The 18,578-nt window shown below is 28.9% G+C and overlaps 1 protein-coding gene across 4 annotated transcripts in view; it reads left to right on the top strand.

Annotated features, from left to right (window-relative positions):
- The window catches only part of LOC123290911 (RNA pseudouridylate synthase domain-containing protein 2-like), a 730,776-nt gene that overhangs the window by 351,372 nt on the left and 360,826 nt on the right, over positions 1–18,578 (top strand). For 2 of the 4 annotated variants that reach the window (XM_044871288.1, XM_044871286.1), the window contains exon 1: positions 6,934–7,610. The exons of the other annotated variants lie outside the window; for them this stretch is intronic. In XM_044871288.1, the coding sequence (XP_044727223.1) occupies positions 7,104–7,610 (507 nt within the window). In that variant the 5' untranslated portion in view covers positions 6,934–7,103. Of the gene's footprint in view, positions 1–6,933; positions 7,611–18,578 lie in introns of those variants that run through there. 4 annotated transcript variants of the gene reach the window in all.

Here is an 18,578-nt window from a genome sequence, read left to right as displayed (position 1 = left end):
TTTTGGTTGTCATTCTTTTTTCTTCATTTTGAATTTATTATTTTCAAATTGAAGCCTAAATGTTTATCCACCAGGTACCATATCTATAAGAAACTAGCTGACCCGGCGACCTTCATACCGTCTAACAGTCGATTCTTAATTTTTTTTTATTAATGTTCTGCTATTTGGGACACCGGGTTAGCTGGTAAGATAAAAAAGGAACAAGAAAGTTAATATAGTCTCTTTGCTGTGCATCTATAATTGAGTAATATTATAGATGCACAGTAAAGAGACGTTTACATTTCAATTGACATTTTACCACAGACAATTTACATTTGACCATAGACAATATGTTTTTGAGTAATGTTACAATAGTATATATATTGATAAATATTGACATTAATATTTATACGATACTAACGTCACTCAATTGTTTTGCTTTCCCGAAACCCCTCTACTAACACTTAAACTGTATGGTATGGTATTAAAGTTGAAATTGACTTTTAATGATTATTACGAATATTCTGTATGGTAATATAGAAAAGTGATGTTTTTAGACTTTTTCAGGCAATTTTTTAAATTTTTCTAACCGTAAGAACCATCCTTGTACTTCAAGGAATATTATAAAAAAAAAATTCGAAATCGATTCAGCTGCTCTCGAGGTTTGCGCTACGCAACACATTCAGCGATTTTTGTATTATAGATTATTCATTTTTTTAACATTTTACGAAAAAATTTATAATGATTACTTAAAAAAATGATATGTTGTAGTTTAGCACTTCCTGATCAAAATCTATAATATACAATTCATTTTCGTAACTGACTTACTCATAATAAATGGATTCTGAACCCCCCCCCCCTCTTACGATAATACGCTTGTTACTTTAATTCTTTTCTATACATGTTAGATAATTTATTTTTAAACACGAACCTGTTTTATTTTTACCGGAAAGGCAAAATCAAAGATTTCAATTGGCAATCTTTTATGTTCTATAGTGTCATGAAAAACCTCTGTAAACTATACATTGGCTGATTACGATTGGCCGAAACTATAGCTACCGATTGGTAAGTTTCAATCTTTCATAAGCGCTCCTAAACAATTTATCTTTAATTATCGTGTTTAATTTGGAAAATTTTTCGACAAGTGCCTTCCAACTTGAAATTGTTATAGTTAGCAAACATGCTGAAAATAGAATTAACTATTTATGGATATTTGAAGCTCTAAAATTTTTTATTTGATAATCTATATTGAATATCTTCAAAATTTGTATTTTAGGACATTGCACATAAATACCACCTCCGTACCTAAGCTAATTGTTAAAAGATCAGCTTGGCTAAAATTTTTTAATAAATTCGTGTATTTAAGTATAAAATAGAAGTAATTGAATACGCTAAAAAAGAAGATTACATTTTTATCACCTTGAAATTAATGTGCGATTGAGTAAATGCTGGAAAAAAAAAACAAAGCAAATTTGTGTTAAAATAAATAAATAAATAATTGGATAAAATAAAATGAATTACTATACAGTATAAATATGGCAATAAATTTCACAATCACAACATTGTTTGATGATTCATTTTATTTCACTTTTTTTTTATTAATATTATTTAATATTCTTTTTACATAAACATATTTCTACTTAATCCAGTTAAATACTGTATGCCACTATTGAAAATGTTTTTGAAAGACTTTTTCACTTTTGAAAATCGAAAAATTTCCTTTGTTTTAAATGCATTAATGCATTTTTTTATTTTTATTGTTCAAAATTCTACAAGGGTAATACACCTTTTCGCCTTTTTATTGTTTATAAACTACTTAAGTAAATTATTAACTCAGGGAAAAGAAAGTGCCACATGATTGAGTGAAGCAACAATGAGGGAGAAAAGAACGTCGTGTTTTTATAGTTCACGTTGTATCTTCAAGATTCAGAATTTTTTTTACTGAATAAATTTTCTTCTAATGAAACCATGACGGAATTTTTATATTTGAAATTAACGTTCAAATTTCCAAAAATGCTTTCTTAATAAATTTAATTGCAAAAAAATCACAGTACCTACTTAGCAAGGAATATAATACTTAAAAATTGAAATTTACAAAGCAGCCTTAACTCGCACTTCCAACATAACTTAGAACACTCTCCATTAAATAACCCTTCAAACAAAACAAAAAATTCGAATCGGTTCATCCGTTTAGGAGCTACGATGCCACAGACAGACAACAATCACACATAGCGGTCAAACTTATAACACCCCTGTTTTTTGTTCAAATTTCCAAAAATGCTTTCTTAATAAATTTAATTACAAAAAAAAAAACACAGTACTTAGCAAGGAATAAAATACTTAAAAATTGAAATTTACAAAGGAGTCTTAACTCGCACTTCCAACATAGCTTAGAACACTCTCCATTAAATAACCTTTCAAACAAAACAAAAAATTCGAATCGGTTCATCCGTTTAGGAGCTACGATGCCACAGACAGACAACAATCACACATAGCGGTCAAACTTATAACACCCCTGTTTTTTGTTGGGGAGGGGTTAAAATACAATGCTACGTACAAACACAGGAATAAAATTTGGGCAATCTTTTGAATAAAATTAATAATATTTTTCGAAATGCCTGTGCACACTTATACTGATTTTCACTATATTTAATTTATATTTTGTATTTTTAATTTTAAATTGTCATGATTTGTTGTAAATCAAAAAATTTCCATTCAGGAATAATTCTAAATATTCATACTCGAATAATGATCTAATATGAAAAAACTGCTGTATTCTTCTAATTATTTGCAATACTCGTATCGGTATTATTACGATAATACAGCAAAGAGCGATAGTTCTTTTATTGAATGTAACAATATTCAACAGCTTTTGGTCATATTTATTCCAAGTAACATTAATTTTTAAAGAAATAAACACACTTTTGTACATGCAGTGTAAACATCAATTCCTAAATTTTCCTATAAAAATAAAAATGGAACGGTTTTATAATTGTGACTAGTAATTAATTAATTTAATTTTCCATTTATTATTTGAAGTTTATTGTTTACAAAACTTTTAAAACTGTTAGAAGGATTATAATTGCTAGAACTATAAAAATTATCATCGATTGATATTTAATATGAAACAAAGTTGGTAATAAAAATGAATATAACAACCAAACAAATATTAAAAAGTTATCATCATTATTGTAAGTTGAAGCCACAAGTAAACAACATATTAAATATTTTTATGGTTATTAAATTTACAATCAAAATACCCAACATATTATACCCGTTATTAAATCTCTCAGAAAAAGTTTACAAGCAGGATAGTATTTTACGTGTTGTAGTTTTCAAGCATTTTATGGAATATGTATAAATTGACAAACAAAATGAGTCACTTTTAGCTGAAACTTTTGAGCATAAATATAAAAACGACAACTTTACAATCTATGTTTTTACTATTTAATTTAATATTACTTCTTGTTCATAACAAGTGAAAACAAACAATTGACTGAGTTTTTTAACTCATGTAAGGGAAGAAAGAGAGCCACTCTTAAATAGCCACAGTTGTGTTATATATACATACAAGTGACCTGCCTGGGCTTCGCACGGGTGCATTGCTGATACTAACTACACTAAGAATATAACAGAGTCGTTTCCAACTGTCTATCCATATGTCCCCTATGTATGCTTAGAACTTTAAAACTACGCAACATATTTCGATGTGGTTTTTTTGTAATAGATAGAGTGATTCAAGAGGAAGGTTTTTTTTTTTATATAATACATGCCTAATATAGTGAAGAAACACTGTTTATTTTACAGGTTAAAGAAAATTGTGAACAAAAGGAGGGTAAATGACGGCATATGAAGTGAAGGCTATAACAAATTTTTGGTATTTAAAATTTAATTTGTCCAGCGAAGCGGGTAGTTCACAGCTAGTGTCTTTATATACAAAAATGTGTTCGGCATCACATAAGAAACCTCTAAAATTATCAATGTTTCTCTACTAAATTATGCATGTATTATATATATAAACCTTCTTCTTGAATCACTCTCTCCAATAAAAAAAGGTATCGAAATCCGTTGCGTAGGTTTAAAGAACCTAGCATACTTAGGGATAGACAGACAGCGGAAAGCGACTTTGTTTTGTACTGTGTACTATAACATGACTGTGCCTTAGGAGTAAACAGTGATGTTTACAAAAAAATGTTTCAAGCAAAAGTTTTTTTTTTTTTTAATAAAAACAGTCGTGTTAGGACAGATAGACAAACGAACAACCTGGAATGGGAATTTTCCAAAAGGGAAAATGCGTGGCCCAGTTTTACCCTGAAATAACGTGATCACATATTAAAAGAAAATTCTTAATTTTTGTTTGAAAGTAAAATATTTTATAAATATTATAGATTTTGTAATCTTCTCTTAATTAATAAATTCTCTATTAATCTCTCTATTAATAAATCCAGAATTCTCAACATATTTAGTGAGCCATTTTCTTTGTTTACGAGTATAGGACATGAACAAACAAAACTTTTATCTTTTAAAACCCGTACTCTAATACTTGAAAGAAAAAAAAAGAGTAAAAATAAACGCGAAATAACTTTCATGAAAAATAAAAAGTATAAGGTTATGTTACCTAAGTTTTATTTTTTTAAACAAAATGTAGATGTTTTCTTTGATTTTTCTGTGTCTGTAAGAATGGGCCATCTTTGAAGAAATTGTCAGTTTAATATACAAAATGCTTGAGAAAGTTACCTGTTTTCTACTTACTGAGAAAAATGATTGCGAATCGTGCACCTAACTCCTATATAAAATGCTTTGTCCTTAATGACTGATGCACTGACTGGCCGATCAACGCACAGCCTAAACCGCTGATCATAGAGACCTAAAATTCGGAGGGTGTGTTCTTTGTATAAGGTAGGCATCCGTAGTATTTTCCGAAATTTTATTCCTAAGGGGGTGAAATAGACGATAAAAGTTTGTATGAAAATCTGTCATTTTTTGAGTCCACTACTTAAACGATTTTTAAAAATTTTTCACCTTTAGAATACCTCATTGTTATAATGGGCTGTATTTTATTTTTATTTAAATCAGGGTTCCGCAAAAAAAATTAAAAAAAACCCACTAAATGGCGAACAAAAGGGGAGTTAAATGGGGGTAAAGGAAGAGAAGGCTATAACGTGGTAGTGTTTGTTTTTAAAGTTGATATTGACCAGCGACGCGGGCGCGTAGCGGCTAGTCTAAAGTATTGATAGATTCATCAATATGTCTAGCTTTTGCCTATTATGTTTTCATAGATAGGTGATATGTTTGTTAAGATATGAAACATTAATATATATATAAAGAACTATAACAACTTGCTAAAAATAAATACATAGATAAAAAAATGATAGCGATATAAAAGTAAATAGATAAAAAATGATAAAGAAAGAGATTATTTCAAAATTTTCCTAATTAATTTGAAAAAAAAAACCTATTTGAATGTCTAAGCGTTGTTTAATAGTGTGACCAACAGGCCCATGGTATTTTAAGACACAGGCCTTGATACAATCAGACAATTTTTGAAAATAGCTGATGAGTTAATGCTTCATCCTTTATCCTAATGCAAGAAGTCCACAAATTGACTACAATTTAATCTTTTGGTATAATGTACGTATTATATATTTTGTTCTTATACAAGTAGTTGTAGGGTATAGAAACAGGACCGTCTTTAACGTATTGAGCTCTTTCCAATTCTGGGGTGCCTATGACACGTAACGACAAAAATAACCTGTTGTACTACGTAATGTGCAAACTGACTCTGCTGTAATTATAGTCTCTAGGGATCGCGGCGCCCAGGTGGTAATGCCCATGAGAGGCAATAGCCTATTTAGATATGCACTTATCAAGAGTATTAGTTTCTTTATTATGCTTGTTGATTAGCAGCATATATCAGCTGTATCGATTTGTGTCATGTATTTGGTGCTTTGGTGTTAGTGCAGGGAAGACTCCCAAGATTAGAAAATATATACTGTGATCTTGTTTACCAAATATACAATAAAAAATTGTTTATTATATAAAATAAACAATTTGTATTGAAAGGCATAAAGGATACAATTCACCAACAGATCTTCTTCCATCGAAATAAAAAAAAATTTCCTATCAATGTGAAAATGCATGCCATAGATATATTCTATGTGTGTGTGTTACATACACATATTATGTGGGTACTTGCGCGCTCTTATTGCAAAAACAAAAATTCTTTACACACACACATGACGACGACGACGGACGCGCGATGCGATCCATCATCGACGTCCAACTCCAACGATTACTACACGAAGAGACTCACTCACTACAGTGGAGATCGCACAGTTTTACTACATACATAGAAACACTGACTGCCTGTATGAGAGAGAGTGGTGCGCCACTGTTGGTTATATAGTCGCGCATTGAGCATACCTAGCAGCAAGAGATAGTTGTTGTGTGTTGCATACATTCAGTTATCATACAGACGTTCAACTGTTAAGTACATACCAATAAATACAAACAAAACATCTATCTCTACATGAGTCGTAGACTTAATCAAAACTTCAAATCAATTCACTTTCTATTAAGACAGTGAATACACACATATCAAAATTATACGCGTGGAAAACACCGTCGCGTCGCGTCGCGTGCCACCAAAATATTTCTTAAGAAAAAATTACCCAAAGTTTTCTTCAGTTTTTCCGATCCAAATCATTCAATTTTTTTTAAGTGAAAGTTTTTTTCTTTTGTGATTTTTGTTTTTATTTACAAATGTGTTGTTATTGTGATCACGTGTGAGTCAAAACATACCTAAAAAAAAATCGAATGTAGTTCCAAAACAACCAAACTTTGAAACCAATAAAAGACATTTTATGTGATATTTAATCAATAAAAAAGAAAAATTTGTTATTTTTTATTTATTTATTTTTTGTTAATTATTTTGAAAAATTCCACCAGAAAAAAGACATTTTTTCAAAACTAGATCTTTTATCTTAACCAAAGTACGATTTTCCTAAAAAATTAAGTGGTAGTGTTGGGTGGTAATGTGACTAATTTCAACGCTTTTTTTACGGAAGAGAATTTTTTATTTTTATTTTTTGTGAAGTGAGTTTTTTGAGAAAGAAGGCAGCATAATGCAACACCATACGGGATCATGGTATTTACCTTGGGGTGTATCATTACAGAAAATGTTGGCATTACCACCAATGCATCCAGCGGCGGCTGGTGGTAATCCTTTGTTTAATCCACACCATCATCCAGGTGCCACAATACATTTGCCTGGACCACATCCACATCATCCACATGCTGCCGCAGCACATGCAGCTGCGGCTCACCATCACCATCATTCAATGTTAACGGGATTACCATCACCATTGACAACGCATACATTACATACATTTGTGACAACAGCTGCAAATGCACCACCAGGTCCATTACAAGGTACACCATCCAGTATACCACAATCAAATGGACCACAACATCAACAAACACAGCATCAAACTCCATGTGGTGGTGGGCTTGGTGTATCACCACCAGGGTGTCGTGTAGGTGTTGGTGGTGGGAATGGTGTCACAACGAATGGTGCTCTTTTAAATGGTACTACTTGTTCACAACAAAATGTTATGCAAATACAAAGAAAGGTAAGCTTGGTTTTCCTTTTTATGGATAATTTTGAAAATTATTTTAAATCAACAAATAAAAAGAAAGACTTATTATTATTAAACTTCGTTTCATAATATTATTAACCAGTTAAGACTGAGAATGACAAACTGTTAATAAAAAGGGTTAAATATATACATCTATACCCATATAAAAGAAGTGAATAATTCTTATTTGTATACAAGCGACTAATAACATAAGCAATGTGAAGAACGCAGGACTCGATAAAAGTCCATAACAATCATAACATCTCAATAAATTTCCCGTCGCTAAAGTCGCTTCCATCTGTTCTCTTTACATTCTCTTAAATTAATTTCAGTCTAAGTCCAATTTATTTTAAATGTATTCCTTTCTCGTATTTTTTAGCCTATGGAATATTCTTCAAATTTCATGTGTTCTCATAGATAAGAAAAGGCAAATTATAAATTTTTGGCATAATTATTATCCTAAGAACTTTGCTTCATTTCCAAGGTGTATAAAAAGCTACCACTTAATGAAGGCATTTAAAATCTAAAAATATTCAGTTCTTTCTGGGAGAAGGTACTACTATAAGGCATGGTCGCAATCATTGTAAAGCTGTTTAGCATACAACCTCTTTGTTTATTAGGAAACAGTAATAAGAATGGGCAAACTTTGTAATTTTCAAATAAAAGTTTCTAGTATATATGCATATTTTTTGCTCTGAAAGAAAGCATATTGTGAATTTAGAAAAAAATAATCCGAAAATAAATAGAACCAGGAAAAATTGAACGAAAAAATTTGCTGTTTCCCATTTTAGAACGCTAGGGATAAAAACTTCAGAACCCAACCAACTCCACTAGAGTTGACAAACTCAACCCAACCAAATCGTAATTACATCAATAGTACGGGCCCATAAAATTTTCGATTTAGTTTTTCGGTCTATTTTTCCGGTTAACGTAACACTTATCTAGACACCAATCTACTACATAATACATATAATGTTGTGTCAGGCCAAAACATTATATATGAGTTCAGAACCCATTTTAACTAATTTTTGAAATACATTGCAAATTCCTAATCATCTTCTTAATGGTAAGTAATAATTTTGAGACGAGAGATTTTTCAAATCTCACATTATATATCTCGTTTGTGATAAGTCTGAAATTTTTGAGATAAAAAAATCTGACAATCATGTTTCTTATAATTGAAACAACAAAAGCCTCTTTGTAATAACCGATTGCCCATCCATTTAGCAAGCTTCTAAAAGCATTCCATTAACCTAACTTAAGTTGTGATCAATGGTGTTATTCGTTTCATTTCTTAAAAAGTATCTTTTGCGGGGAAAATATCCTTAAAAAATGATCTTCAAAAAAGAGTTAAAAGATGAGAAGAAAATAAGTTACATAACAGTAATAGCGTTTCTTAAACGTATCTACTTCTTTTGAAACATTTTTTTCCTGGCTAAGTATTGGTTATGACCATAGCAGTTAGAAACACAGTAAAAAAAATAAATAATTTTAACTAAACGAAAATTTTACGAAATTTCTCGAGTTTTTATAAGACTATTCATAGATTTAACGTTTACATAAATTACATTGTTGGTGGTTCAAAGAAAGTTTTTCTTTATTTTATTCAAAACTTTAAGTTTTGACTTTATTAGATTATAAATATAAAAGGTAAACTTAACGCTTGATAAATTGAAATAAAGTGGTTTAATTAGAAGGTAGTTTTTAAAACCGCATAGTAATGGCTGACCACATACAAGATAAAAGCTAAATGAAAAAGCATTATTGAGGAACATTAAATCTGCAAACCTTAAATTAAATGTTGATAATTGAAAACAAAATGGAAAGTACAAGTTTATACAAAAATTTGTATAAATTTTTTCATAGACAATGTGAAAAGAAATTTGTAATTTCTTTTTCAACAAAATTCATCGAAATCTTAGATATAAGTACCTTTCAACTTCTACAATCAGTATATGTTATTTGACAATGATAATCTTCCATATGGTAAGAAAATATATATATTTATATCCAGAGAATTAAAAAAACAATCTTAGATGAAAAAAGAAAATTTAATGGTAGCTAACTTTTGGTTTAAAGGAACAATCTTCGAATCTATAATAAATGTTAAATCAAAAATTTTAGATTTATTCGCGACAATTGTTTTGAGATCGAAGTATCTTTTTTCTATAGAGAAGAGACTGGGATTTCGAAACGAGTATCGAAAATAAATAATTTTTACGAAAAAATAGCTTTTTATTTTATATTTAAAAAATTTTCTTCAAGTATCGACCCAATAAAAAACATTATTTCTAAAATATAATAAGTTGCATAATATTTGATTATGGAATTACCTTTGACCTACATATTTTAAAATTAAAACATATGTAATACATATTAAGTGTTCTTTGTTAGAGTTTAATTAATATCAATTTTTTTTATATGTAGACATCAAATGTATACTCTCGTCTAAAAATATAAAATGTATTTTTAATGTAAACCCATTAGAGTCTTTCTTGAATATCATAAGATAATTATAATTTTGTAAGTTAAAGTACTTATAAAAAAAAAAGTAAAAGCAATAATAAATTATTTAAGATGTGTTTAAAAATAACTTTCTGTATAGAAATAATAAAAACTTATTACACAAGTTTTTATTTATTCATTGTAATGTAGTTCAATATCGCAGAATCGTCAATTTACAACATTGATTTTGTATATTTTTCGATAGTTTCAAATATCTCACATTTTTCGGAGCACAATGATAAGTATTTTGATAATTTAAGAAATATGATTACTCAAATTTTTGAGTAAAATGTTTAAAAAAATTATTGAAGTATTGCTTAATGAATCCCTGGAATGTGGTCTACGATATTATTGTTATTTAAATTCGTATTAATTCGCGATAACATTTTAGTCTTATAGCCACTATGGTAACTGTCAACTGAATCAGGGGGCACGGTAGTGCCCCCGCCAAGTCGAGCGCGAAGCAAACACTGCCATACCATCCATTACTGGAACCATTTCGCCGCATTTTCAGGCCCCTATTTGAAAATCTCTGGATAAGAGCAGAAAGCAAAAATTTTCGTCATCCAGTAAGCAATAATCACATACTTAAAATCCAAAATTTCAAGTGTGTAGGTCATTTAGTTCCGAAGTTAAGCGGAAGCAAAGTTTCGCATTTTTGACACTCACTCACTCATGATCATCAGAATAGAACTAGTACTTCCTATAAACTCAGAGAGCTGAAATTTGGTACAGAGTTAGGGTTTAATGGCCACATAAAGGGAAAACTATAAAAACTAGGATAATCGAAAATCTGGAGTACCGGACGACCCTGAAAAAAATAAATCAATATGCCCATGTTTCTACAAAAAGAAGTGAAATCCCACCATAAACATTCTGTAAAAAACTAGCCAAGTCTCGATAGAGCTGCTTGTTTATCTATAAAAAGTAATGAAATCTAGACAAAGTCGTGCCAAGTCTAAGATTCCTTACTGTGATTTCTTTATTATTATAGTTAATGTTGTGTGACTTGGCCGTGGACGTTGACGTGGTCTCAGATTGGTGCAATGGTGTCATGGAGACCCTGGTTTTGTACTCTTGTGTATCCTTCAACGGCCAAGTCACACAACATTAACTATAATAATAAAGAAATCGCAATAAGGAACCTTAGACTTGGCACGCCTTTGTTTAGATTTCATTACTTTTTAGAGATAAACAAGCAGCTACATCGAGACTTGGATAATTTTTTACAGAATGTTTTTGGTGGGGTTTCTTTTCATAAAATGCAAAAGGTAAGATACAAGAGAATCAGAAGATAAGGTACATCATGGCAAATTTCGACGGCCACTACTATGTTTATTGTTTGCACCATTTTTCTTATAATTTATTTCCATACATACAAATTTTCATTAAAACTAAATCTAGCCCCACAAAAGCTTGCAACAAATTTCATTATATTTCTATTTTCGAAGCGCTGAAAATAATGCATTTAAAAATAAATAATCATTATTGTTCTCTTCACAGCGCTTCCACCATTCAGATATAAGATACCTAATAAATATAAAACTGATTCTTTTCAAAAAGATATCTTGTTCGAATAAATTTTAAACCCTAAGATAATCAAACTTTTAAATAAAAAGACATCACATTTAAAAGGCTCCATTAGGTAGCTACAAACAGATAAAACCACAATTTTTGCAGGGAGGCTAAGAAAATTTTAAGCATATACTATATGAAAATGCAGTTTCCAATAAAACCGATTGTTGTGTTTGATGTTTAGTCATTTATAAAATAAAAATCTTCATTTCCTGTATTTGTATATTAGTATTTCATAAATTCAATGCCATTTAAAAAAATATATAAGTAAAGTTTTAGTATTATGGAAAAATCAATTCAGTCTGTTTAGTGGCCCCGATCTTGATAAAAAAAAACATTTGCATAGTATTTTTATGCATATTAATAAAATACAATCAATGTCCTAACTTGTGACTATAAAAAAGATAATAATGAGACCCAGACATGTGGGCTTGACAAAAAGTATTGTTATTATTGCCATTATTTCACATTGAGAAACCACGTTGAAATAATGCGATTGTATATATATAAGGTGTTTTAAAATTTCACGGTGCTGTTTTAGGTTTTAGGTGTTTTCTACCTCAAAATAAGGAAAAACTTGCATTTAAACTATATCCGAAAATCATATACATAGTCTCCCAAAAACGTGTATATACACTTTGCGTGATTATAAAACTAGTATATATTTTGATAATTTACAGATTAAAAATTCAAATTAAAGCAGACACATGCTAAATTTGATTAGTCAGCGTAAATGTTGATGCCTATTTTGATCCAAACATTGCTGATAACGCGAAGTAATGGAATCGCAAACTTGGCGAATCATTTCATTAGAAATTGCGTTGCATTCTCTATGAATTACCGACTTGACAACAATGGATCGACGTGAAGTCTGGAGAGACCGGATTTCATTCGATGGCATTTCTACGCCCAAATCTTCTGCTCGACAGATTTTCATTGTGACAAGCTCTCGCATTACGATGATAGTGGAGAGATACTCCATCTCTCTGAAAATAATAACTTGTACCTAAAATAGTTTTTGAAACATCCTGTATAATTAAATTTTATTTAAATACCGTCTTTAGAGCAGCAAAACATTGTCAAACAAAACGCACTGAAAATCATTTCAACTCACACTGATCAAAATAAACAAATTTTGCTTTGGAAATTTGAGCGTAAACGTTTCGTTCAAGACATATTGACTTGGTAAGTTATACAGGTGTGTCTGGCATAGTGACCAATCACCCTTTTCCTCCTGGTATGCAAGTCTGAAATACTCCTGATACCGAAATCTGACTGACCACCCTTTTCGTTAGGGGGAGGGATCGTAACGACTTAAAATTTTAAGAATGTCTTTGTTATTTGAAGACTTCTCAAATGAGCTTCCCCACAGCTCTTTGTGCTATTTAACACCTAATTATTCTCCTAATTTTCAACACCTAATTATCCTCGTATCTGGAGGTCGGGTATGATAGGTATCCATGTACAAAGAATAAATATAAAAACAGATAATTACAGTTTCATTAATAAAATTTATTAATCATTAATAAAAATAAATAATTTAATTTTTCGCTTGTTGTTGTTGTTTTCTTTTTTTTCATTAATTTAATAAGTTGAAATATTAAGTTTTAGTTAATTTTGGTTTGCTGTAGTAATGAGAAAGCTTAGAGCTATACTTTGATGAAGTCTACTATTTTTAATTTTGATTTTTTTTACTCATAGATCTAACTATACAATTTTGATAGAATATCACAACATTTTGTAACAATTAAAATCGAATTAAAAATTTCTAAAATCTTAAATCACTATTAAGATAAAACAATTTTTATCTCCCCACGTCCACCAATAAATAAAATTAAATGCTGAACATTCTTAAAAACCTACATTTTACAAACGTATTGTTTTGTGATAAAATCTAGTTTCACATTAAATAATTCTTTTTTTTATTATTACAGAAAAAAAAAAAAAAAACAATTTGCACATGTTCTCATAAATTATAAAACGATCAAGTGAGGATTTTTTGTAGGGTTAAGAATATCAAATTTAAAATTCCAAACAATTGTTCAAAATTCAATGAAAATTATTGTTTATTATTTAATAAGTAGATAGTAACACGATTAAAAGTGTCGTTCATCGTCTATTAGTCTCTTTCTGCAGAACTCACTCAGGTTTTCGTAATTTAAGATCGAAAGATAGTAAATACTTCTGATCTGATCTTATCTTTATTATCAAAGTACTTCAAAGTGTTAAAAGTTTTTGTTTATAACAACAAAAACGGCGCCGAGGAGTAAATAAAATGTAATATTCAAAATAAAACTTTGGTACGGTATCCTCATATAAAATAGATCGTCACAATTGTAACTAAACAGCCTTGTGACATTTCGATATACTGTTTTTTTTCTATGATAATTTAAACCAGACATAAAAGAATAGATTAGGTTTATTTTTAAAAAAACACTGCCAACTGGTTTCTTACAAGACAGAAATCACAAGAAAGTTATGTGTGCGTGGATTTTTAAATTTAGAACATATTATATTATACAAATGTTTTGAGTTTTCTTCTATCCGATGCCGTCTGCTTTTCTTAATTCGCTTTAACAGAACAAACTCATAAAGAATAACCGTTCTAAAAAGAAAGACTTTGGGTATATATTTCTGGAGAGTAATTTACTAATTTACGCCTATTAATTGTTGTTTATTATAAAGAAAACAATGCCAAAACAACAAAAATTCTAAAGATATAATAAATATTTAATTGAAACTTCGAAGTAAAATTGGTAAGATTAGTGCTCCTTAAATTGCTATAGATGTTCATCCACAAAAGCTGTTTCAGTGACGAAGGTATGAATGATATATGAAAAAAAAAAATAGTGTGGTCATGGGACCCCCGGTAGGAGCTTCCTTACGAAACCTGTACAAAAACAAATGTAAACGTTAAATAAATACTTTTATTTTATTTAGTTACTTTTCTAAATCTGTATTATACATATAACCTGTTTTTGATTGCTCTACAAAATAAAGATATTAAATAATTAATTATTATAATTTATTAAATAATAGACGTTTATAAAATGTTGTTCGTTTGACAGATAAACAAATGTTAAAGTTAAATAAATACTTATATACAATTTTATTAGCTTACTTTTCTAAATCTGTATAATACATTTAATCTGTTTAATACATCTAATTGTTTATAATAATTTATTAAATAATTAATGTTTATAAATTGTTGTTCGTTTGACAGCTAACAGAATTGTAATGCATTTGGTTAGTGTCAAATAGGTGAACATATACCTAGTGGTTGCATGGATATGACACACCCACACACACACAGCATATCTCACACTGTTACGTGGCAATTTCAACCAGTTAGCTCACTATGGCAAGCTGCGTTATGGTATATTCTTAACATTTGCTTCTAATAGTTCTTTAAAAATAATCTAAAATAATATCGATTCTTGTGCTAAAATTCAGATATCTTCAATTTTTCAACAGGCTTTCTCGATCCGTAATATAATAGATTTAATATACAATAAATGCTTATCGTCGTTGTCAAATCTTGATGTTAATTATGACAATATTATGTCATAATTAAGATGTTTCCATAATTATTTAAAATGATGTCTGTCTCTCAAAGGTATAATTTCATTTTCTGTATAGTTTTGAATAGTGATTAAGTCGCTATAGTTTTCATTAGTTTAATTTCTTTAATTTATTATGAAAATTAGTGTTAAAATATATATTTTAATGTCATTGATATCTACATTTCAATGTTTTTTTGAGGATTTTTAAGCCTATATTTTTCATAATTTCATATATTAGCGGAAAAGTATCCTTTAGACTTCGAAGGCTAACAGCAATTTTTATTTAAATTTATGACCGATAAGAACCTATTTACTTGATTCAAAAGTTAAATACACTCATTAAAATCATATTTACAAGTTATTCGATTCATATATCAAGTCTAAGTAACTTGTTATAAACAAACTAGTGCGTAATTAAGTAGTAGGAACTGAAATAACTTGTAAAAAACAATTAATCTTACTAGCGAATATGTTTATATAGTTTGCAATAAGAAAAGTAGTTTGGTTATAGTTGAAGTCATGGATATGATCATTTAGTTTTATCCAGGTGGGGTTTTTCTTGTGAAGGTTTGTTTTTAGATAATAAATTTTTTATAAGCTAGAATTGTGATTTTGAAATATACGATCTTTCAATAGAATGAGACTCTCCAAATTTGAATGAAAAAAAAAAACAACTTCGGCTAGGATACGTATGAATGTAAATTCTGTTTAATTGTGCGTCTTTTCATTGTGAATAAAATACCAACCACAACTAATTTCTATAATGACAAAATCGGACTTATTTGACTATTTTCCTAAAATTCGGCTGAAAAGTGAAAAAGATGTGAATAATTTACAAACAATAGAAGATTTAAAAAAAAAAACATTCAATGTATATTCCGGTTATAGAATTGGTGTAGTTGAAAAACTTTGACATTTGAACGAGATATAAATGGCATTTGCACACAACGTAACTTCAATGTATAATCTTTAAAAGAAAGCACAATTTACTTTGAAACGTTAGATTTCTGTTTCAATTCAAATTTTAAAATATCGTTCTTATTGAAAGCCATAATCTTATGTAATTATGTTATAATATATAACGAACGATTTAAGATATCATTGAATCAAACTACTTAAATTAAAAAAAAATGAAATAATAAAAAATAAAAGGAGAGAGTTAATATTTGAAAAAATTTGACAGAACGTATTGTGTCGGCAATTTTAAATTTGTGATCCTGCTAATTCACTTGATAATTTCAAGCGATCCACTTGAATTCCAAAAATAAATTTTAATTATAAAAATAAAAACAAATGAACAATTGAGAATACAAACATGAACAATTTTGAGAATACATAAAAAGTAATTATAGTGTTTCGGATTGATTACAGTGTAAGTTAATAATAATTTGGTTACAATTTTATGAGCGCAATGAAATTAATTACCCCAATTTCTGAAGAGCTTGAAAGAGATATATTAAAAAAAAATGAAAGATATGATAAATTAATGATTTTGAAAATAATATGAAAAGCGAAAAAGTTTCAACCACATATACCACTGACAAAAAGAAGTTATTTTAATTTTCATTCAAGCGTGAGCAAAATGCTTACAACGCGATTGCTGACGGATTATTCATTTTAACAAATATTCATTGTCATAGATGGAAATTGTTTACATAAACAAAACACAAAAAGTAAGTGTATACATTTTTTATTTTTCGATTTTAAAACAGGTCTTGTCTTGTAATTGATTGCTTTTGCTATGGTAAAGAAATTAAAGACAACATTTTATCAATGACAATTCAACTAAACGAAAAGAAAAATCCCTAGCATATATACATACAACCAGAAAAGATTGATTTCAAAAAAAAAAAAAAAAAACTAAGCATAATGAAATAAAAGTAGTGTTGATAAAGTTGAATTAGAATAATAAAACTTTTTTTAAATAAAACTGATAATAGAATTTTTGTATTCTAGCAGGGTCTTCAAATTTTTATTTGAAAATGTTTCCTTTTTTTCCATATTTTTTGTCGCTACTTTCTAAAATGACTACTTGGTTGTAATATAAACATCTTGAAATTTTAGGTAAGTTAATGTATCAGGAACATGTATCTCTGCGTATGATATTTTTTTCGAGATTTTTTCTTCTCTTTGGTTTTTTATTTTCTTAAGAAAATTTGTCTTTGAAACAAATTATCTCTAAACTTATTGAACTAAATCTATATATAGAGGAAAAAAATAAGCCATAATTAAATATTCTAAAAAAACAAATTATTTCACTTAAATATTAAAATAATTATTTACTTCAAGCATAATTAATTAAAATGAGTTCTTTGTGTGTTGTTTCTAAGACAAAACCACACGCGTGTCTAAAATATTATGTATCAAATGATGTATGACCTATGTCAGCCCATGTGCTAGTGCTGTTTGACACAACAATATTATTAGATATGTTTTTATTTATGTTCTATTAAAAAACTTTGGAACAAATGACTAATAAATTTTAATAATATTATAAAATGCGTATCAAAAGAAAATGAAAGAAGAATTTTTGTTTTAGCTCATCTATAATAGAAAATAATTTAGTAACTATTTGTTTGTATTATAACATGTCCATGAAAAACGGGACGACATCACATTTAACGTGGTTAGACAGACATTTTATAAAGGCGATGAAAATAAAACACATTGGATCAAATTATATATAGCAATAGCACCAACTAACAAAAGTCTCAATCTGTTCAATAAATGGTTTAGGATGTATAGTCAAAGCGATGAAGGCAAACAAGAATTAGAAAATCAAAAAACAGCCGATGTAAATACGAAACAACTACAACCAAAAAACTGTATATCGTGAAAATTATTAAAGTGACGGGAAAATATAACAAATTATAATTATTTAATTTAATCATTAAAAATGTTGGGCCTAAATAATATTGCCATTGCCAAAGAAGTTTAAAAAATACGGGCTCAGGAACAAAAAAACAAAAATAAACAGACCTTATGAACTGCATCTGGAATATCAATGCTTGTTTTAAGGGCTCTTTTTAATAGTTTGGTTTATTACAAGAAAATTCAAAATTTCTTAGAAAATTTTAGTTGACCTTGAACCAACATAGAAGAAAATTAAATCTAAAGAACTAATACGTGGCCCAACCGTGGCCTAATCAAATTTTCCTTAAGATTCATGCTTACTATCAATAACAATTTTCATGACGTCATCGTTCAAGAATAATCTGAACGCCAAAAGTAAGACATAAGATTCAAACCAAGAGATCACGTTTAAACTGATTGAAATTTTGGAAAATATTAATGTAAAGACCTTAGCGCCTAGACTATA

This window comes from Chrysoperla carnea, chromosome 1 (assembly GCF_905475395.1).
Source record: "Chrysoperla carnea chromosome 1, inChrCarn1.1, whole genome shotgun sequence".
Taxonomy (NCBI): domain Eukaryota; kingdom Metazoa; phylum Arthropoda; class Insecta; order Neuroptera; family Chrysopidae; genus Chrysoperla; species Chrysoperla carnea.
The sequence above is the reverse complement of the archived record's forward strand: the minus strand, read 5'-3'. Positions and strand labels throughout refer to the sequence as shown.